General features: G+C 40.5%; 1 protein-coding gene across 12 annotated transcripts in view; it reads left to right on the forward strand.

Moving 5' to 3' along the window:
• The window catches only part of PCM1 (pericentriolar material 1), an 87,563-nt gene that overhangs the window by 26,144 nt on the left and 38,891 nt on the right, over window positions 1-22,528 (forward strand). For 10 of the 12 annotated variants that reach the window (XM_075931153.2, XM_075931152.2, XM_075931157.2 and 7 more), the window contains 9 exons: window positions 1,288-1,489; window positions 2,089-2,262; window positions 3,616-3,773; window positions 4,078-4,289; window positions 5,975-6,129; window positions 6,218-6,347; window positions 9,753-9,884; window positions 17,271-17,461; window positions 18,126-18,326. In XM_075931153.2, coding sequence (XP_075787268.2) covers window positions 1,288-1,489; window positions 2,089-2,262; window positions 3,616-3,773; window positions 4,078-4,289; window positions 5,975-6,129; window positions 6,218-6,347; window positions 9,753-9,884; window positions 17,271-17,461; window positions 18,126-18,326 — 1,555 coding nt within the window. Of the gene's footprint in view, window positions 1-1,287; window positions 1,494-2,088; window positions 2,263-3,615; window positions 3,774-4,077; window positions 4,290-5,974; window positions 6,130-6,217; window positions 6,348-9,752; window positions 9,885-17,270; window positions 17,462-18,125; window positions 18,327-22,528 lie in introns of those variants that run through there. The other 2 variants (XM_075931155.2, XM_089777885.1) reach the window with 2 other exon arrangements.

Consider the following 22,528-nt stretch of genomic DNA (forward strand, 5'->3'; position numbering starts at 1 on the left):
TATGATTAAGAAAAATTGTTAGTTTTGTTTGTTATAATTTCTCCTTTGTTATACTTTCTCCATTGTAAACGTCAATAAAATATGCAAATAGACATTTGATTATAATTTTAATATAACTAGGGGTACTTGCTACTATTTTTGTGTATTTAACTTGGCTTTATAAAAAGACATTAATTTTAAAATCCTATCCCATTGAAACTATGTGGCATGAGACTTGTAGTATCTGTACACGTAGGCAACCCTTTAGGTTGCTGTGGAATGATTATGACCTTTTTCCTGACATTTGAAGCCCTAAATCTCAGGTTTGTTCTATTACTAAAACTCTCCCCCTCTCCGTTCCCTCCCCCAAAAAAACCCAACCCCAAACAAACCTACATTAAACAAATTATGAAGTTTGGAAAGGCTAGGGCTGAGAAGCTTAAGAAATGCCAGAAATCATATTTGCCGTCCCTCCTCCCCCAACACACATCTGCATTACAATCTGACAACTTCCTCTCTTAAGCTGCTGTGCCACCTCAAGGTGCCAGCACAGGAGGGACATTTAGATGTTGGTCCCTGCCCTGAAACAACATAGGAATTACAGGGAAAACCAGGCTTTGTCCCTGTTAGATCTGAGCTGGAGCTTGCTTGGTTGCTTTTTGGGTATGGTGCATGAGAAGTCACACACAGGGGCTTTGAAAAGCTTGTGTATGCTAAGTGAGGAGAGACTTAGGAGATTTTTAGCTAATCGTAGAACCTTTACTGAACATTTCAAACTGACTTTTTTATATGCTTATAACTTGAAAAAATTTGGACAGACTTCTATGAGGACATTAAAAAGCACATCCCTGTCACAGCCTTGCAAAGTTTTAAATTCTTATTGTTGTAACGCATTGAAGGGCTACGGGTTTTTTTTTTTTTTTTTTTTTTTTTTTTTTTTTTAAAGTTGACAATTGTTTAATTTGGGTAAAACATATTTTTCTCTAACTTATTTCTCATTATGATTGAATCCTTTTGGCTGAAATTTACCAACAAAAGTGAATACAAAACAGACCTCCCGCATGAAAAACTTAAGCACAAATGGTTACAGTTGAGTAAGGTTACAAGGAACTGAAAATAGGGTATTGTAATGAGAAATCTGGGCGAACATAATGATAGCATCACCAGCACTGCCTATAATAAATGCAGTGAAATTTGCGAATACTTAAGACCAATCTTTATTGCTGTCTAAGTATTCTGTTTATAGATAATGTCTTTACATATTTTATGTAAATCAGATTTGATGCTTTTCATTTCTTTGTTTTTTAGTCTTGCCTGTGTCAGGCTCTCCTCAAAGGAGTATTGATCAAAGAAGTACAACTTCAGCTGCCTCTGCTCCTCTAGGCATAGTAACTGTGGTCAACGGAGAGTCTAACAGCATAGCATCATCTGCTCCTTATCCTCCTGAATCCATTCCTTCTCAGAATGAGAGTGAAGAGGATGACAATTTAAACCCAACAGAAAAACTCCAGTAAAATGTTTAATATATTTTATTGTATTTATTTGTTGTGATGAGCTTAAGTTGTTCAGTATACTTTTAAGTTAAGTTTTTTTCCCCCCCAAGTAGCATATTTTTGAAAGATGCAGAAAGCCTAGTTATCTTGAGCTACATATTGCTAGATAATTTCATGGAGGTTAGGTCCATAAAAGGCTATTAGCCATGGGATAAAATGGCGTCCTTGGCCTCTGTTTGTCAGAGGCTGGAGAGGGATGGCAGGAGACAAATCGCTTGATCGTTGTCTTCGGTCCACCCTCTCTGGGGCACCTGGTGCTGGCCACTGTCGACAGACAGGATACTGGGCTAGATGGACCTTTGGTCTGACCCAGTACGACCGTTTTTATGTTCTTACCTTACTAATACTGTTTTATGTGAAATATCGTACAGATTAACTTGGGCTTCAGAACATCTTCAAGCAAAGATTGTTAGAGATTTCAAATTATGGTATATTTATACATTAATTATTTGGCTAATTTTGCTGCACTTCTTTTGAGAACACTGTTAAATAAATAAATGAATCTTAAGTTTACATTTCTTGATCCAGCATATGAAGTATTCTGCTTTCATTCCAGGAAACTGAATGAAGTTCGTAAAAGATTGAATGAATTGCGAGAGTTAGTTCATTACTATGAACAGACATCTGATATGATGACTGATGCTGTGAATGAAAACACTAAAGAGGAGGACACAGGAGAATCAGAATTTGATTCTGAGAATGAAAATCCACAACCTGTTACCAATATTAGGTTACTTTTTTATATATTTAAGTCTTAAATTTGATGGCCTTAATTGTTGTAGGTTCTGCATGGTAAAATGGTGTCATTAACTAGAATTTATTAATAATTTGATTACATTGATTTTGTTTTGTGTCAATTCATTTTAAATACCCTTTATTATGTTGTTAACCTAATCTTGGTTAACACAGTATTCTTCTTAGTCCAGTTGTTAGTTCCTAAATTGTTCAACACCTCTACAGTTGTGTACTATGGATTTAGACCCCTTGCTGATTAGACCACAAAACTCCAGAAAGGGCTTAATGGATAAAGTATGCTTTTTCCATAAATGTTAAAAAGTTTTAAAATTGTTTCAAAATTAATGTTCCCGTTTAGATTTTCTAGCATCAGTTGGCAACACTTAATACCTACTAGCAATTTAAGATAAAATACAGAAGGGATAACCAGGCACATTAAAACAGCCTTATGGGATTTGCAGTGTACCTGTGAGTCTAAGAAATCTAGTCCAGAGAATCAAGGCAGAAATGAATTGTGGTGTTGAGGGATGTTCATGGATATGCCCTGTTGACAGCTGCTTCTCTTCACATTGAAGGGGTTCCATATGTATTTGGTTGTACAGATAATCATTTAAGTAACCAAGTCCCAAACCATGTAACATTTTATACACTTGGATGAGAACTTCAGCTCCACTTGCAAACTTATGTGGGGGATATTATTCAGAAAGGGGACTCTTACGCTGTAGACCAGGGGTTGGGAACCTTTTTTGGGTTGGGGGCCACTGACCCACAGAAAAAATGAGTTGGGGAGCCGCACACAAGTAAGAAGCAAAAAAAACCCTCCCTCATGTCGCTCCTGACTGAGAAGGAAAAAGATGCTTCCCCCATTGCTCTCACACACCAGAGACTACGAGTCCCCAGCCTAGTAGATTTTATGAGATCCATTCCTGTGGTGGGGCAACAGAGGGGGCTGGGGCTGGAGTACCAGTGCGGGCACCCCAATGCTAGAGGAGGCCCTGAACCTGGGTGGGTCAGATCCAGGCAATCTAGGAGCCACATATGGCCCCTAGGCCTGAGGTTCCCTATCCCTGCTGTAGACCATCTCCTGTCTGATAGTTGTGAGGTGTAATGCAAAGCTTGGTTGAGGGGATTCTGGTTGTCCCACTAAAGAGTAATGGGATGTTAAGGTTTGTATATGGTTGTTTTGAATGATCTTTTATCTGGTAATTGTAGTGTTGAGCACATTAATCTAAAATTATTGGTGTTAAAGTCATGTGCTTGTCTCTTTAAACATTTATATGTTACAGTTTTTAAAAGAAAAGCTTTAATGGACTGAGAACTGATATTTAACATGAATATTTTCCCCTAGAAACCCTCAGGGAATTAGTAGCTGGGGTGAAATAAATAGCAATTCCAACATACAGTGTGGAACTACTAATAGAGATGGAAGACACCTTAATACTGACTGTGAAATAAATAACCGATCTGCTGTGAACTTACGGACTTTAAATATGTCTTCAACATTAGGTATGCTTTATTCAAGATATTCAAGCATGGCTTTATATAGAGCTAAAATGAATAACAATTTGTGTTTGGGAACACGTAGCTGACTCTCCTTATGCTTTCTACTTGGTAACATGGCTTGGGAGCTCCAGATCTCTTTATAAATTAAGTGTTAAATAATGGCTTAAATACTTTGGATTCCTTTGAGCAGTACAGCTTCACATCTGAAATGCGCTAGTCATATGAACATTCTGTGATTTTTTTATTAACAAATACACTAGAGTTTTTATCTGTAACATTGGCACTGTTTCTGTTGTTTTTCTTTCAGATTGTCGTAATAGGGACCACAACAAAGATACTGATATGTCGCAAGGTGCTGATGATGAAGTGGAAGAGGATAGAACCAGTGAAGTTTCTTTATCTAGCTGCAGAAGCAGTGTAGCTGATGGTGGGGATGCTGAGTTTGAGCAGAAGATCAATAGACTTATAGCTGCAAAACAAAAACTTAAACAGTTACAAAATCTTGTAGCTATGGTACAGGTACTTTTTACAAATATAATCTTGATATTTGCCTGTGAACATGAATTGAATTTGAAAAAAAAAAAACCAACAAACTATCAATTCTAAAATGTATAAACTATTTGCATAATAAAAAAAAGACCAAACTAATAAAGTAGTAATGCTCCACTCTAAAGCTTGAAAACAGCAGAAGTTTGATTTGTCCAATATGGAAATGGTCAATTTGTAACATCAATCTAAAATACTTTCAACTTAAATTATAACTAACTTTCTCAAGAAACACCATAGGTCACTGACTGAATTCTAAAAATCTAATTTGTCAGTGTTTAGACTTTGTTACTCTTGCAGTTTTTTTTCCACCTGGATAATGAATATTAGAGAAATCAATCTTGCATTTAGGTTTTGGGTCCTGCTACTTTGTCTCTTGCTCACTGCATATTAACAGATTTTTTTTTTTAAATAACACCTATTTCTACTGGAATTGGGGGAAAAATTAATTGGTCAATATTTTCATAATAATTTGATGTTTTCAAACTAAATAGCGGGCAAAATAAGAATTGCCTTGTCCATTCAGTGTTTTTTAATAGAATATGTTTTTCTTCCTTTTTTTTGTCCCCTTCTCTCCACCCCTCCCCTCCAAAAAAAAATTGCTCCTATTGACTTTCAGTTGAAAAAAGATTAACATAATTCCCCTTAACAGGCAGTTGAAAAATTACACATCTTATCTTTGCGCAGTAAGTAAATATAAAAATAAAACCTATACAGTATTAAAAATTGTAATTCTTACAATGGTGTTTTAATTAAGGTATGTGTTCAAGTTTCTTATGTAAGTGGAATTATTGTAGCCAGAGAGTAGAGCTACTGTGAACAACTGCTTAAATATTTAATTTTTTTCTTATGCTTTTCCCTGGATTCTGGTTGTGGATTAATTATGTGCATAATTATGGTGCAGATCATTTTAAACTGTAAAAGTAAATCCTCCCATCCTTTTTGACATTAGTTTAGTTAATCTGAGTACAATTATTTAGGTATTCAATAACTGTATTGTGAATATACAGATCTCATTGCTCTCTCTTATCCCTCTGCTTTAATTGGTTCTTCATTGAAAGTATTCCTTTTTGGACAGCAATAGAAATGGCAGTTCCAGTTTTGTGGCCTTTCAGATTAACTCAAAAAAAATCCTAAATTCACATGAGATGGGGCGGGTGGAGAATCAAGAGTAAAAATAATGGGCATTTTAAGCAACATAAAGGTCACTTTTTGTTTTAAACGTTTTTTCTTACAGACACAGATTGGGTTCTGGTTAAATTTGTACATATTTTGTTAAGATCTCAGTAGGAAGATGGTTAAAAAGTCAATTGCCTATTCCTTCTCTACTGTTGTCCCTCAACTCATATTTTTGTATATCTTTTTCATAGTACTCCAGTAATAATTTTCATCTATAAACTTTTGCTCCAGCCGTATACACTTTACATATGGCTGGAGTATGACTTGTTTGTGTTTTATAGTTTACAGAGGCAGAGTAATATATTGGAGTACTTTGTATGTGTTTGTGTGTGTGTGTTTACACACAAACATACACACACAATGGGATCTTACTACATGCAAAGATGAAGCTTTTTCAGATTTGTTGACAAAATATAGTTTATTAAAAATGTCACTATACCAGTTGAAAAATGTTGCTCACTGCACTGCTGATGTTACAGGATGATGAGACAGAGCCTGAAGCAACTACAGCTGATGCATCTAATGTGGGTGACTACTTCTTGGCTGAGGTAGAGGAGGCAAAGCAGCAGCCAAATAACATCAGAGCTAACACCAACAAGTTGCAGAAAGATGTGAGACTGAATGAGAAAGCAAGGTATATTGTCTTTTAAAATTATCTTAAAAGATCACAATTCCATCAAATTTCTTATTAGGTAATATGCAGCTAATATCTCTTACTACAGAGAAAAATTCTATGAAGCTAAACTTCAGCAGCAGCAGCGGGAACTTAAGCAACTTCAGGAAGAAAGAAGGAAACTGATTGAGATTCAAGAAAAAATCCAAGCATTACAGAAGGCTTGTCCTGACCTTCAAGTAGGTAGAGTATACTTCTTCACAGAATGCAAGCATATGGCCTACATTGCAGTAAAACATCTAAGACTGGTCCATGGAAGTTGGTTTGGGATATGGAGCTATTAAAATGACTGTGTAATTTGGGTTTGGGCTGGAACCTGGTCTGAGCCTGAAGATTTAAACTGCAGTTAGATAGCCCCACAGCCTGAGCCTTGTGAGTAGGTGTATTATTGTAGTATGGACATACACCAAGAATATCAGCCAAGGAGCACCAAGTGTGTCTCAACAGTAGTTTTGAAGTAGAAAAATTGAAATTTAAAACTTGAATTATGTTTAATAAAAACATAGTGAGACCCATTCATAGATTTATAGATAAAGGATAGCTATAATCAGCTGTACAAGGGAGGGGAACTTATGGCCTTGGCTTGCCTTGATCCAGCCTGTGAGGCTTGAGGCTCACCCTCGCCACCCAGCAGTGGGGCTTGTTGGTGCTGGCACTCCAGCAATGCAGGGAGTGTTGTAAGGGAGGGAGGAGGAGCTCTGAGCCTCTCAGGTCCAGTCTAGGCAAGCTTGCTTTCCCTGGCAGGGGGAAGAATCTGCTCTGCATGCTGCAGGAACAGCTTCTTGGAGGCACCTCCCTTCCCCTTTCCTCCTCTCCCCATCACTTCCATTGGCTAAGAATCGTGGCCAACAGAAGCGGGTTTTATGCAGGGAGTGAAGTGCACAGAACCACTTGCAACCCCTTAGGAACTGCACCAGTTGAGCATGCCCCATTCCCTGTCCACTCCTGCACCCACATCTCCAGCCTGCTTGTCCTGCACTCTTCCTCCCCCCTCCACCCCATACATCACCCTTCTTCTGCACCTCTCCTACCCAGACCTTGCCTGCCTGCTACTGCAACCCTCTCTTTCCTAGAACCCACAGCTAATCTACTCCTGTACTCCACCTTCTGCTGATACCTTGCACCCGCAGCCTGGTCCTCCTGCACCTTCCTTCCTGCCCAGACCTTGCACTCACACCACCAGCCCACTCCTGCACCCTCCCTCTCACCTGGACCCTGCACTCTTAGCCTAAGCCACTCCTGCAATCTACCTCCTGCCCCAACTCTGCACCCCACCCTGCTCTTACATTCTGTTACCCTGCACCTCTACCCCCAGGATACTTCCTGACTGCCCCGACAACACACTGAACCCCATATTTTTGGTCCCACCCAGAGCCAAAATCTACTCATCCCAGAGTTTCAGAAGAGTTAACTAAAGTTGGGGTTAAGTCCTGAAACTCACGTCTTCTCCCTGCTTCCACTTATATATGGCTTCCAAACTAAAATTATCTCCCTTTCCCTCTGATCTACTATGTTCTTTTATACATTAACCATTAGTGATATAAATAGTGTGCAAAACAATAACCATGTAACAGATTAAAATTCTGTTGGTTACATGGTTAAACATACTGGGGGAATTAAGGGGGAAATGTGAGAGGTGCTGTAGTGCTCTGTATGCCCGGGGTCCCTGCTGCTGGCTCTACATATTGGCCTGATAGCCAGGATCCCAGATGGAGTTTAATCATGAGTGGAAAATGGTAAGCATCAACTTACTTGGTTATTCAGTTATACTTTCACATCGGTACTTGTTGTAGAACCTTACCCAACAGATTCTAAATTAGACTTATAGTTTGTTAGGTATAGCAATCTTTCTAGAAGGATATTCAGTCTTTAAAAAAAGACTCCACGGGTTGGAGAAATCACCACACTAATATAGGCAGTCCCCGGGTTACATGGATCCGACTTACATCAGATCCCTACTTACAAACAGGGTGAGGCAACCCCGCACTAGCTGCTTCCCCCCAGCAGACCAGGGAGATGCGAAGCTAGCGCCCCCCCCCCCAGCAGACCAGGGAGACGCAGAGCGGGTTTTCTCAGCAGACACCTCAGCTTGAGAATAAAGGACTGAGGGAAGTGAGGTGTGGGAGAATAAAACTGAGCTCTGGAGAAATGTTTGGCTAGAGTTTCCCCTACAATATGTACCAGTTCCGACTTACATACAAATTCAACTTAAGAACAAACCTACAGTCCCTATCTTGTACATAACCTGGGGACTGCCTGTACACACGTTTCAGTACTGTACTGTTAAATATTTGCCCTTTACTTCTAGTCTGACTGTCTTCAGCTTCCAGCTGTTGACTCTTGTTATAGTGTTTTTTCCTGCTAGGTTAGCAACATATACTATCAATCTCTTCCTTACATATGTACTGGTAGTGTAAGCCATGATCACTACATGCCTTACTCCTCTCTTGAATCAACTCAGAAGATGGCACATTTTAAATTAAATTAATGGAGATTGCCTATCTCCTAGAACTGGAAGGGACCTTGAATGGTCATTGAGTTCAGTCCCCTGCCTTCACAGCATGACCGAGTACTATCCCTGACAAATTTTTGCCCCAAATCCCTAAATGGTCTCCGCAAGGATTGAACTCTCAACCCTGGGTTTAACAGGCCAATGCTCAAACCACTGAGCTATCCCTTATTATTAAGTTTCTCATTATATAAAGCATACTTTTCAGTCTTGAAATTGTTCTTGTAGCTCCTTTGTGAAGTCTTTCAGACTTTTCAATATTCATTGAGAAATGATGCCAGAACTGGATACTGCATTTTAATAATAATATCAGTACTGCCATATGCAGAGGGAGGTTCTGCTTCTCTACTCCTACATGATGTTCTTCTAGATTCAAGGATCACATTGCCCCCTTAGCTACATAATCTCACTGGATATTCACTGTCATTAGTCTGTTTCCCATAAACCTTATTGTCCTTTTCAGAGCCTCTGCATTCTAGTGTAATGTCTCATCTTGTGATGATGACTTTATATTTCAGTACATTAAAACAGATGTTCAGATGAGCACAACTTACCAAACTTTGTGAAGTTTGTCACCTTCATTTTTGCTATGTTTTCCCCTTAAATCTTGAATAAATCCTGATGTGATAGTAACTCTTTCTTTTAAAATTTTAGCTTTTAGCAATATGAAAGTTAACAAAGTAGTAATTTTTTCAAAAATATGTTGCTCTCAGGCAGTTGAAAATGTTAAAATTACTAAAAAACAGTATCCTATTACACATTGCACAGTGTTGGCTTGAGTTTTAAAAATTCATTTTTGATGACCATATTGACCTTACACATAGCATCAGTCTTAATATAAGATTGTCTGTTTGCTGGTTAAAGTATATGTAATGTGGGTTCTGAGATGAGTTCTCATAGCATGTGTTAACTTTGAGGTGTTATCTTAAGAAGTCTGAAATTGAGTTAGAGATTTATTTGGAGGCCATAGCCAATAATTGTAAGAAATAAGTAAAAGTTACAGAAAGCAATAATCTATAATCTGTTACTGTACTGTAGAAAGATATTTATTTAATTTTAAAAATTTATCTTTCAGTTGTCAGCTAGCTTGGGGAATTGCCCAGCGAATAGACAAGCCTCACCTGCTACTTCAACACCAGCTGTTGAAAGTAATGCAGCAGGCAAGCCTGTTCTTGAACCTGAAGTATCAGTAACAGTGGACAATGAGGTATTTAACATTTTTTTACTTGCTTGTGAGGCTATTTTTTTGAAGAGGAAAAAGCCTTTGATATCTTTCAAAATATTTAAATGTTTAAGTCTTTTATATACATGGTGAGATGTATGTTTTCTACAAACACGTGTCTTAAAATAAAAAGCAAATAGTGAATCGTAGAAGTGAGAAGTATTTGTCAAAATAGATATTTAAGCAAATATTGCAGAATTTGACTGTAAAAGGAGTGTGAATTTTAAAACTATAACTGGAGTTATTGAAAGACCTCAGCAGAAACTGGTTTCCAGGAACAACTTATTTAAGCACGTTTAATGTTCCAAACCTGTTGCTCCTTAATAGGTTGAGGGAATGAATCGGAGATTGCTTAAATTTCAAGGCTTATGTTCAGAATATGAGGCTTCTCTGTTCATCAGTGTCCTGGAGCTTTGTGCCATCTACAGTGTCCATCAGACCATTCAAGATCACGTGAACTGGGAATCTGTGCTCCTGTATGCTTTTTTTCCAATTCAGATCATCCCTGCTGGATCAAGCTGAAGTTGGATCAGGTCAGCCTCATTCTCATGGTTCCACCATGGCCAAGACAATTAGGTTAGTTCTCTGACCTCGGCTTGTTAGCCTGAAGAATTGGACTGAAAATGGTTGTATTCAGGACATTTTGGACGACCCGTTTCACATCTTCAGTCTCCTGATTTTGCACTTAGCTTGTTGAGAGTGCACCTGGAGATGATTTCAGCATTTCATTCACCTGTCAGTGTTTGAATTCCATGGAAGTGAGGTTCTTGAAAGGAGTCACGTCTTTCCATCCACTGTTTAAGAATTGTTTCTCTCTTTGGGACCTTGATACTGACTTAGTGGTTCATATGAGACCACCATTCAGGTCTCTGACAACTTCTTTCTACCTTCTGTGGCAGAAAACTGTTTTTTGTGACACAAACATCTGGAGCTGCAGGCTTTGATGCCGGAGCCTCCTTGCAAACAATTTTCCAAAGACGAAGTAACTTTGCAACTGCATTCTTAAGTTTTTATCTGAGGTAGTTTGAGGTTTCTTTCAAACCAAGTTACATATCCACCAGTGTTCTTCCCTAAAATACATTCAACCCTAGATGAAAGCAGCATCTTCATATATTGCATGTCAGGTGATTGTTTAGCTTTCTGTTTAGCTGGACAGAACTAAACTTTTCCATTCTTTATCTCATCTGTTTGATTTTTTTTTTCATATGTAGATCAAATGAAGAGGCAAGCAATCTCTTCACAAATGGTTTTCAGGTGGATAATGGTTTCCAGGTGGATAATTCTGGCAGCATAGAAAGTAGCTCAGACTGTACTGCCTCAGTGGCTGTAAGCTCATTCCATGAGGATCCAAGCAATATCAATGGCATTTCTAAGCAACGTTTGCATATTGGAGAGAAAAGGAAAATGAGGCAATATCTTTTTTTCACCAACAGAAGTTGGTTTAATAAAAAGACAAACTGACACAGAGCTTCTCTCACCCAAAGAAATTGGTCCAATAATAGATAGTACTTCCAATGTTCCCTCTAATTTTTCCATTCATGTGTGGAATAAATTTTGTGTGTACCAAAGCATGTGTGGATATGCACCACTAATAGAAACACATGCTGCTGGCTGTAGGTGCTGTGAGCACTCTGTTAATCACATGGATGGCATTTGAATTTCTACTGAGCGGCTTATAAGTGCTCAGCTTATAGGGAATACTGATTATTTCATCCACTTTGTTTCTCTAATATACTGGGATTGACCGGTTCCAGTATTACACGATGGCAGAGCTGCCACTTGGTCCTGTGCTCACTGGTGATGCAGTTTGATATTCCACAACTCATTCTCTTTCCCTTCTGGATCAGCATTTCTACTTTGGCCATTTCATGTGAAGAAACCAGGGGGAGTTGGACATTGTCTTTATATAGCCAGGAGAGGGGCCACAGCTTCTTGCAGAAACATCTGTCCTTTCATTCATGTTTCCTATGTTCATGAATTAATCCATAAAACTGTTAACACTTTTGCTTTCGGATTCTCCTTAGGGACCCTATTTTGTCTTGACGTAAGTATTAAATTAGCTGGTTAATGATAGTTGGCTATAATGAGAAATGGAGTTAATACTCCGACAAACACTGCCACAGTACATTTGACCTCCCCAGTAGCTTGGGCGAGCTGCGCATTAAACACAGAAGCGCTACGCAGAGTGCCCTCACAGAGGCAACAGGCCACACCGGCCCTACCTCAAACAGTGCGGTATCGAACATGCCGCCGATTACCACCACACCAACTACAGCGGCGCCACAGCAGCTGACTGGGCAGCCTTATGGCACCCCTGTTCTCCCCCGTTGCCTGAGACAACCCCATACGCTGCACGCTCTGCTTCTACGGCACCGCAGGCATTACTCTCGGCAGCAGCACAGCTCTCCATGCCACACTCTCCTATTATGACTTACAGGAAGTACAAGGACTTGACAATCTCCTCTATTCTGAATTCTCAGATTTTGAGTGAAAACAGACAATCTCACTCTACAGTCTCTGATTACTCAGAATCTCCCTTCCCCTCATCAATGGAGGGGGAAGAAGACTTAGCTGTTTTTTCACCTCAGCTATTCCCACTCAGAGGTGTCAGGAATGTCATTTAATCCTTTCCAGTCTGATTTTACCAGAGCACAATGGCTCCCTGGGCTCCATATCCATGGATGCCACCATCAATGCCTTACTCCCCACTGTGGCACCTGTGGAACCAATGGCCTCAACAATACAAGAAGAGACCACATAAGACCAAATGCATGGCAAAAGCTCTCTCTCCACTGACCCAGTCACACCAAATGGGCACGGGGAAAAATGATACCGAAGGCCATGACTCCCCAAATTCGGCTTCTGGAGTTTTATTCCACACAAACTCCCCGTCTTGCACGGTTAAGGCCATCATACCACGGTCCTCTAATAATACCAAGGATGTCCTTCCTTCCAGAACATTTTCAAAAGTCTCACTTGACTTAAATATCCCCAGGGAGGAGGTACATGACTCCTACCGTGAACTCAAACATCCTCCAGGCAACTCCATCTGCAAAAATCGTGTTGCTAGTCAACACAGCCATACTCGAACCTGCAAAGACCTTGTGGCAAATACCTGCTTCAATTCCACCTACCTGTAAAAAGATAGATCGACAATACTAGGTTCCTCCCAAAGGCTCTGAATTTCTTTTCACTCACCCACTGCCCAACTCCCTCATAGTGGATGCTACCCAGCAGAGAAGTACACAACAGAACCGGTCTGTTCCATCCAACAAGGATAATAAAAGGCTTGACTCATTGGGGGGGAAAAAGGTATATGCCTCAGCTACTCTTCAAATGAGAGTAGCCAACTACGCCGCGCTTCTTAGTAAATATGACTTCAACAGTTATGCAAATTTTAACACCTTTATTGAGGATTTATCTGACAACAAAAAGGCACAATTCAGAGCGATCGTCTCCGAAGGCCAAACAATATCGCACTCTGCTCTACAAGCTGCCCTCGATGAAGCAAATATGGCTACAAGTATAACCGCCACAGCAGTGGTTGTGCAACGAGCCTCATGGTTCAATTCATCTGCTTTTCTCCACCATATCCAACTGTCAGTTGAGGATCTGCCGTTTGAGGATGAGAAGCTCTTCTCGGCGAAACCAATGAAGTCTTGCATTCCATGACACTAGGTTCTCTGGGAATCCAGATGCCTGGAATGAGAACAAGGCAATACTGCAATCAGCCATACCAGAGACCGCAATTCTCACAAGTTACGTATCGCTACCAAAGACGAGATCGTGAGTGAAACAGACGACAAAGACAGCACTCCCAGAACAGCAACCCCAGCCACTCATCCGAAACAAATAAGCAAATTTGAACTAGCTGTCGAGAGACCGAAAACCATGTCACTTACTCCAGAGCTCCAAAATATAACTAAACTTTTTCACCATCGCCTGCTACCATTTCTACATGAATGGTAAGCCATTACATCTGACAAGTGGGTGATACAAACAGTCTCCTCAGGATACACTGTCTCCTTCCATTCTGTCCTTCCACCTCACCCACCCACCCCATCCCTCTTCAGGGATCCCTCTCATGAGACCATACTACCACAAGTGGTGGATCACTTACTTCAGCTAGTACCCATAGAACCAGTCCCCCCAGAATTCCACAGAAATGGCTTTTACTCTCACTGTTTTCTCACGGAGAAGAAAACAGGCGGGTGGCACCCAATTCTTGACCTGGGGGCATTAAACAAATATATAAAAAGACAAAAATTCAAAATGTTTACACTGGCCACCATTATCCCTGCTCTGGAGCTTGGTGACTGGTTTTCTTGTCTTGATCTACAGGATGCATACTTCCTAATGTCAATACGACCAGCTCAGAGACGTTTTCTGATACCCTAGGTTCACAACACTACCAATATACGGTCCTATACCTCTCCACGGCACCCAAGGTATTTTCCAAAGTGTTGGCAGTGGTCACTGCTCATCCCAGGAAGGGCGGAGTCATTATTTACCCGTACCTAGATGACTGCCTTATCAAAGCAAGAACCAGACACGATTCCTATCATCATACTCACGTGGTCCTACGCTGTTTCCACTCTAGGACTTCTCATAAACTACAGCAAATCAATGCTCACCCCTACGCAATCCATCCATTTAATTGGTTTCCGTCTAGATTCTGTCACAACCAGGGCCTCTCTATCTAACGACAGATTCATCTGCATCAGCCGGTTAGCACACTCCCTCCGTGGAATGCCATCAGTCACGGTCCATGACTGCCTACTACTTCTAGGTCACATGGCATTGTGCAATCCTGTGGTCCCCAATCCACACCTATTTATAAGGTGTACCCAGGGTTGGCTCTGACTCCGCTACATGCCACATATACACCAGATGACCAGAATATCACTTCCACACGCAGTAAAGACATCACTACAGTGATGGACAAAATCGTCCAACCTTTGCAAAGGTATACCCTTTCAAGGCTCAGAACCCACAGTAGTCATCACAACTGATGCCTCTCTCACCAGGTGGGGAGCGCATATGAAAGGACTTACAGCACAGGGCCTCTGGACCTCAGCAGAACGCACATTACACATCAATGTCCTCAAACTCAGAGTGGTATGACTAGCATGTCAACAATTACTCCCTTACACTACTGGAACCCATGTCAGAATATATACGGACAATACGGCATGTATGTTCTATATAAACAGGCAAGGGGGTGCCCAATCTCAAACCCTCTGCAAAGAGGCCATAACACTGTGGAACTGGTGCCTGGCCCGAGACATCTGCATAAATGCATGCCACCTCCCCGGGGCCCTCAATAAAACAGCACACTCCCTCAGCAGACCCCTACCACAAGACCACGGGTGGGAACTCGACAATGCAGTTCTGAGAGAGATATTCGAGAGATGGGGACATCCCTGTATAGATCTATTCACCACCAGGACCAACAAGAAATGTCCGCTGTACTGCTCCAGAGCGGGCCCGGGGAAGTAGTCCCTTGGGGACATCCTCATCCTACTTTATGCGTTTTCCCCCTTTCTCCTCCTCAACAGAGTACTCATAAAAACATGGAAGGACAAAGCAAAAGTCATCCTCATACCACCTTGCTGGCCTCCGCAGCCATGGTTTCCTCTCTTAAACAGAATGGCCCGCTATCACCCCATTACCCTTCCTTGCAGTCTGTCTATACTATCTCAACAGGGAATCATGTTTCTTCACATTCAGTTCCTGATTCTCCACCTCAAGGCTTGGTACCTCGATGGTTCACGAGCGTAGAGCTCCAATGCTCACAACAAGTGTGCAACGTCCTTTTATACAGCAGGGATTCTACGACAAGAAATACATATATTAATAAATGGACCCGCTTCACACATTGGGCTGTCTCCTGAAATGTAGCACCGCAGGGTGCCCCGCTTCCCACAATCCAAAATTACCTACTGCATCTCAAACAAGTGCAACTCTCCTGCAGTTCGATCAAAGTCCATCTGGCAGCAATAACAACCTTCCACATGCCAGTGGATGACACTACGGTGTTCACACGTCCAATAACTAAGCAGTTCCTAAAAGGCCTATAAGCCCTATACCCAGACATTGCTGTCCCTTGGGAACCATGGTACTTGCACATGGTACTAACAACTCTTACAAAACCACCATTTGAACTGATGGCTACATCTTCCTTACTCCACCTAACCCTAAAGATAGCTTTCCTAGTAGCAATAACCTCAGCATGTAGAGTGAGATGGCTGCCCTAATGGCTGACCCGCCATTTACCATCTTTTTTTAAGAACAAAGTCTCCCTGCGACTGCACCCCAAGTTCTTACCTAAGGTGAGCTCTTCGTTCCACCTTAACCAAACTATAAACTGGTATTCTTTCCAAACCGGTATTTTTTCCAAAGCCAATGCGTTCAAAGCGCAGATGCATACCCTTGATGTCAGAAGGGCTCTCTCCTTTTATGTCGACAGAACCAAACCTTTCAGATAGTCTCTTTGTTTCTATAGCTGAACGCAACAAAAGAAGTCCGATATCACCACAAAGATTATTGCATAGGTACTCTGACTGCATTGCCACGTGCTACTCGCTTAATGACTTACTATCATTTACCTCAGTCCGGGCACATTCCACCAGAGTGGTCGCTTACCTGAGGAAAGTCCTCATCGATGACATATGCACAGCAGCCACATGGGCATCAGAACACACCTTTGTGAAACATTATGCACTTTCCTCTGGCCCTCTCCATTATACCAGACTAGCAAAAGCTGTACTCAAACAGCGTACTTACCTGATCCGAAGTCCCTGCTTCCATAACAGGTATTTCTTTGTAGTCACCCACTGTGGAGCGCCCCCAGGGACGCCTCTTGCAGAAGAGGAAGTTACTCACCTTCCTGTAACTGACGTTCTTTGAGAAGAGCATTCTTGGGGGTGCTCTACTACCCTCTCTTCCTCCCCTCTACTTCGGAGAAATAATAATAAAAGATAAATTATCTCTTTCACCGGGTTCCAGATAGAGAAGAAACTGAAGGGAGGGTGGCCATGCATGCTTGACGGCCCCGGGGGGGGGGTGGGAGGAGTGGAGGTGTGCATGCTGTGCATGCGTGGCTCCAATGCACTGCTAGCAAAAATCCATCTAGAGGCGCTGGGACGCATCACCACCCATTGTGGAGCACCCCCAGGGATGCTTCACTTGAAGAACGTTAGTTACAGAAAGGTGAGTAACCTCCTCTTATTTTTGCTTGTTCTGCTAGATAGTCAGAACAGACTAATTTTGAAAAATCTTAACTTTGCCTAATTTGTGAATGTAATGATTTTGAATATAATTAAAATTGTAAAATGAAATGGGAGGCTCAAACTATTTTATTTTAAATAGCTATGGTCTGAGATGCGTAGGCATGAGATTTTAAGGGAAGAGTTACGACAGAGAAGAAAACAGCTTGAAGCTTTAATGGCGGAACATGAGAGGAGAAGAGATCTGGCAGAAACCACTTCTCCTGTTGCTGCATCTGTTAAAAGTGATGGATTAGAGACCCACTGTACACCCCAACAAAATAGGATGGAAAAGTAAGGGCATAAGTCACACCTCTTTACTAGTCCCTTTAAAACTTCACCTAAAAGTTTTCTGGGGTACCCACTTGCCTCTTAGTTTCATACCATTGTTTATATTTGCTGTTATATTTTTTGAAATGCCCCATTACTGGAGAAAGACCCATATAAACAAGGGAAAATGGCTGTATGAAAAATGCTGTCAAATGCCTAAAATATTAGGTTCAATAGGCATTGTTATGGTGGAATTCTAGCATGTTTGGACAGATAAACTTATGTTGTCAGTTTGATTCCAACTTGAAGGAATAGCTTCTTTTCAAGTGTTAAATCTCCACTGGCTATTTTTCTAAACAATATGCTGTAATTCAAACGAGTTAATTCAGGGAAGTCCTATTGTTTATGTAGTATAAGGAGTTCTTTGTAGATTATCACAATGGTTCTTTCTGACCAAATCTGTAAATCCAGACAAATTAGAAAGCTTCTCTTACATTTGTTGTTAACAACATTAGGTACAAAGTTCAAATACAAATATTTCTTTTAAAACTAGTCTGTCTCTGCTTTGCTTGAAGGTTGCGAATTCATTGGCATATAAAATGTGTAAGCTTACTGTTAGTATTCTGATTTTAGTTATCCTTTATCAATGGCAGATTAATTGTATCTTTTAATATCTAATGTTCACTAGAACAATGGCAGCATGGGGAGATTCTACCCAGTGTGCACTAGATGAAGAAGAAGGAGATGAAGATGGTTATCTTTCTGATGCACTTGTTCAGGCAGAGGAGGAGGAAGAGGAAGAACAAGAGTCCAGTTCTAATGACAATTTCTCCATGTATCCCCAAAGCAATGATCAAAGTACATATTGTATTAAGGAAAGTAAAGATAGGTTAGTTGCATTATTTTATTTTGGTCTGAACTATGGTAAGTTTTATAAAATAGCATTGGCCCTTTTTCTAGAGAAAGCTGATAGCAATACTCCTCACTTAACATCCAGGTTAACGTTGTTTCATTGTTATGTTGCTTATTTATTAGAACATTCTCATTTAACATTATGCAGTGCTCCCTTATAATGTCTTTTGGCCTCCTGCTTTGTCCTGCTTGCAGGATTTTCTGGAAGAACATCCTGTCCTCATGGGGGCTTGGAACCAGGATGGGCTGGCAGCCACCCATCAGCTCCCCTAAATTCCGTGTAAAATACTGTATGCGTCTGGGCAGCTGCCTGCAGCAGTTAAGCTGCCCCTCCCTCCAGTGCAGAGTTGCTCCTGCCCTCTCCTATATAGCTTCTTCTGGGAGCCCCTTTCTTGCTGTGGAAAGGGAGAGAGAGGTACTATTGATGTCAGGATGTCCCTTTTCCTGGTTGATTTCTCCTCCACCCACCTCCACACCTCATCTCTACAAAGCAAGTTACAAACATATACAGATTACTGAGTCTGAATTTCCTGATCTACAGTACAGTACTTCAAAGGGTAGTGTTCTTGAAATGGGGTCAGTGTACTTAAAGGTGCAGTGCAGGTCTCTGTCTGCTCCACCCCAGTCTCACATACATGCACTCTCACATGTACAGTGTGTGTGTGTCTGTGGCTCACCCACACTGAGAAATATTCTGGCTTCTGACTCCACTGTCTCAACCAAGCCTCTCAATCATCTTTGCTATGTATAGTATTAATTTTTTTTAAAAAATAAACTATGTATATACTGTCTTTTGTCTGCTGAAAAAAAGTTCCCTGGAACCTACCCTCCCATTTACATTAATTTTTATAGGGAAATTGGATTTCCTTAACATAGTTTTGCTTAAAGTGTAGCATTTTTCAGGAACATAATTATAGCGTTGACTGAGAAGTTACTGTGTGTCTTCCACTATTTTTCCACAATTTCTGAGTAGAAGAGATCTTTATTGAGCTGGCAACAGCAGCACCTAACCAAACCTTTTTTTGTCAAAAGGTTATAGCTAGGTTCTTCTGTTACCAAGCTGTTCGTTCACCTCAGGTTCCTCAGTCTCTACTAGTCTTTAAATATTTTGATCTCATCTGCAAATTTTGCCACCTCATTTTTCAACAGTTTTTTCATTAAATGACAGTCTTAGACCAGGTCTGCTCTTCACTAGACCTGAAAGGTCCGGTTAAGGTATACAACTCCAGCTATGTAAAATGTGTAGCTGGAATTGGCTTACCTTAAGCCAAGGTTGGCACCGTCTTCACTGAGGGAAACAAATGCTTTCATTGGCTTTGCTTACTCCTTGTGACTGCGAGGAGTATTGGCACTGACCAGAACCACCCTCAGGGTTTGATTTAGCAGGTCTTTATTAGACCCTCTAAATCGAACACCAAAAGATCAATCTCTGGTGCAGCAAGTGAAGACATGGCCTTAGTGTGGAACGTTTGGCGGGCACATGACTATTGACTACTGACATGTTGAAAATTAGCCATTTCTGATTTCTTTGTTTAGAAACTGGCTAAGAAACAACCAATCAATGACGGTACTTTTTCACTTCATAGTCTTTTAAGGGACTTTGTCAAAGGCTTTTTAGCAGTCAAAATTAATTGCATCGGCCAGTTTGCCCTTCCCTTTTGTTGATGTACTCGAATTCTCAGGGATTAGAGGCATGATTTGCCATCACAGAATCTGTGTCCTAGCATATTTGTGTAATTATTTTGTGGTTCTATTTTTTAATTATAACTTCTACTAATTTTCCTGGTACTTAAGTAAGATTTATAGGTCTGTAATAACAAAAATCACCTTTTAATGTTCTAACTTTTTAAAAACGTTCATAGTTACTCTGTAGCTGACTTCGGTGATGGAAACACTCCAGGGGTTAACAAACCCATTTGTGGAAGAGAGCATGTTAGTAGTTGTCCTACAGTTGCATCTTTAGTGCAGACTGGGCCTTTGTCGAATACTCTTGCTGAGAACACTTGTTCAGTTCAGGGATGTTAAATTGCGATTATCTGATTAATTGTGTATTTCATATAATTTGTATTGACTGAGCAGTTCTGGCTTGTGCTGACTGGGAGCCACCTGCGCTGTGGCTCTGCATTTGAAATCTAGTAAGAATCCGGCAGCTCTTACTAGATTTCAAATGCAGAGGTGCAGTGTCCTGGATCAGCACGAGCTGGGACTGTTTGGTCCCGGGTCATGCTGATTCCAGCAGCCCCTTTTCACGGCAGCCAGCATATCCCCTATCAGCCTCCCTTATTTCCTCCTCCTCCCCCTGCCGCCTCTGACAGAGGCATGGCAGGGGCAGGCAGCACCATGGAGCCAGTGCTGGGGGAATCAGTTTTTATGCTGGCTCTTCCCTGAACTGGTTCCCGTTTTCTCCCTGATGCTGCCTCTTGGGGAGGTGGGGTGGGGGGCTGCAAGTAGTAGATACTCCAGTCAGCTACCTGATATGCTTATGCTTATGGGGTACTTGACTACTTGTAGTGATGTGAGGTGAGAATATTCTCAGAGAACGAGAATATTCTCAGAGAACGAGAATATTCTCCAAAAGATTTTCCTGAGAATTTTTGAGAGTTTTCTAATTTTTCATTTCCTTTTGAAATAATATATTGTATTCAACTCTTAAAATACCTTAGATGTTAAAGACTTTCTTGATCATTCAAGATAGTTTGAGAACGTTATAGAATGTTCCAGAATGTTATGGAACTTTCTAGAACATTCATGAGTCAGGAATTCTGAGTGTTATGGAACTTTCTGGAAGCATCACAAAAAGAATATAAAGAGGCAATAACACATTTATTCTTTTTTGTGAAACGTGTAATTGTGTATTCATTAGCATGAAAAGAAGAAGTAAGCCTAAAAGTGATGTGTGGGATTATTTCCTTCATAAAACAGTTAGAGACAAAGTGTTATATGAATATAAGTACTGCAAGGCTGAATACATTAAAAAGACGACAAGGATGAGAGAGCATATTTCCAATTGTTTGAAGACTCCTGCTTACATCAGGGAAGAGGCAACAAAATTATCAGTCCAGAAGCAGATCACCTCAACATCTATAGAATACTGTGATAGTGCTAGTGAATTTACATCAGGACCTTCCACATCTAGTTCAGCCAAGGTGTGTCTCTCCATAAGTCGCTACTTTGATTCTATGAATGAAACTGAAAACAAAGTTCTGAATGAATTTTTTGCACAAGCTATATTCTCATTGGGATCGCATCTTTCACTGGCTGAAAACGAAGATTGGATTACTTTCATGCAAAAATTAAGATCAACTTACAAGATTCCATCCAGGTACACACTTTTGGAAGCTGAATATCAATGTATTGATGCTCTTATAAAAACAAAAATTGCTGAAGCCTCTTCCCTTGCACTGCAGTGTGATGCTTGGAGCAACCAAATAAATGAATCTGTTATACATTTTATTATGTTAACACCCTAACCAGTGTTTCACAAGACAGTGGCAACCAATGTTGAATGCCATACTGCTGAGTATATGGTATTCTGTATGGAAGAAATAATGACAGAAATAGGCACTGAAAAATTTGGTGCTATGGTCACTGATAATGCTGCAGCAATGGTGAAATCCTTACCAATGCTTAACGAAAAATACAATCACATTGCTATGTACACTTGTGCTGCTCATACTCTAAATTTGTTAATTGGTGACATCAGTAACTTAAAATCTGTTCAAGAAACTGAAGCTACATGTAAAACTATTGTGAAGGAAATTAACAAATCGCAAGTTTTACAAGCTCATTTTACTGCATTTCAAAAAGAGAAAAATCAAACTTGTGCACTTAAATTGCCAGTAAAAACTAGGTGGGGTTCCATTTTATATTGTTTGAAGATCTTATTGAAATAAGTCTTAAAATGCCTTTCTTGTCCATGAAGATTTACAGACTAAACTGAGCAATTTACAGACTAAACTGAGTACCAGGAATTCAATCCTGGATGAAGATGTATTTTGGGGTACGGGTCCAAAAACTGCATAAGTACCGTTATTAAATGGATTACGCTGCTTGAATCCAACCAGCTAAAAACGAGCAAAGTTCCTGAATGTTTCAGGGAATTAAGTGATCATTTTGATAGGCTACTTCCTGAAAGTCCACTTACCAAACAAGAAAAACAGGATGCGGTGAAAAGTTTTG

This window comes from Pelodiscus sinensis, chromosome 4 (assembly GCF_052426305.1).
Source record: "Pelodiscus sinensis isolate ZL-2025 chromosome 4, ASM5242630v1, whole genome shotgun sequence".
Taxonomy (NCBI): domain Eukaryota; kingdom Metazoa; phylum Chordata; order Testudines; family Trionychidae; genus Pelodiscus; species Pelodiscus sinensis.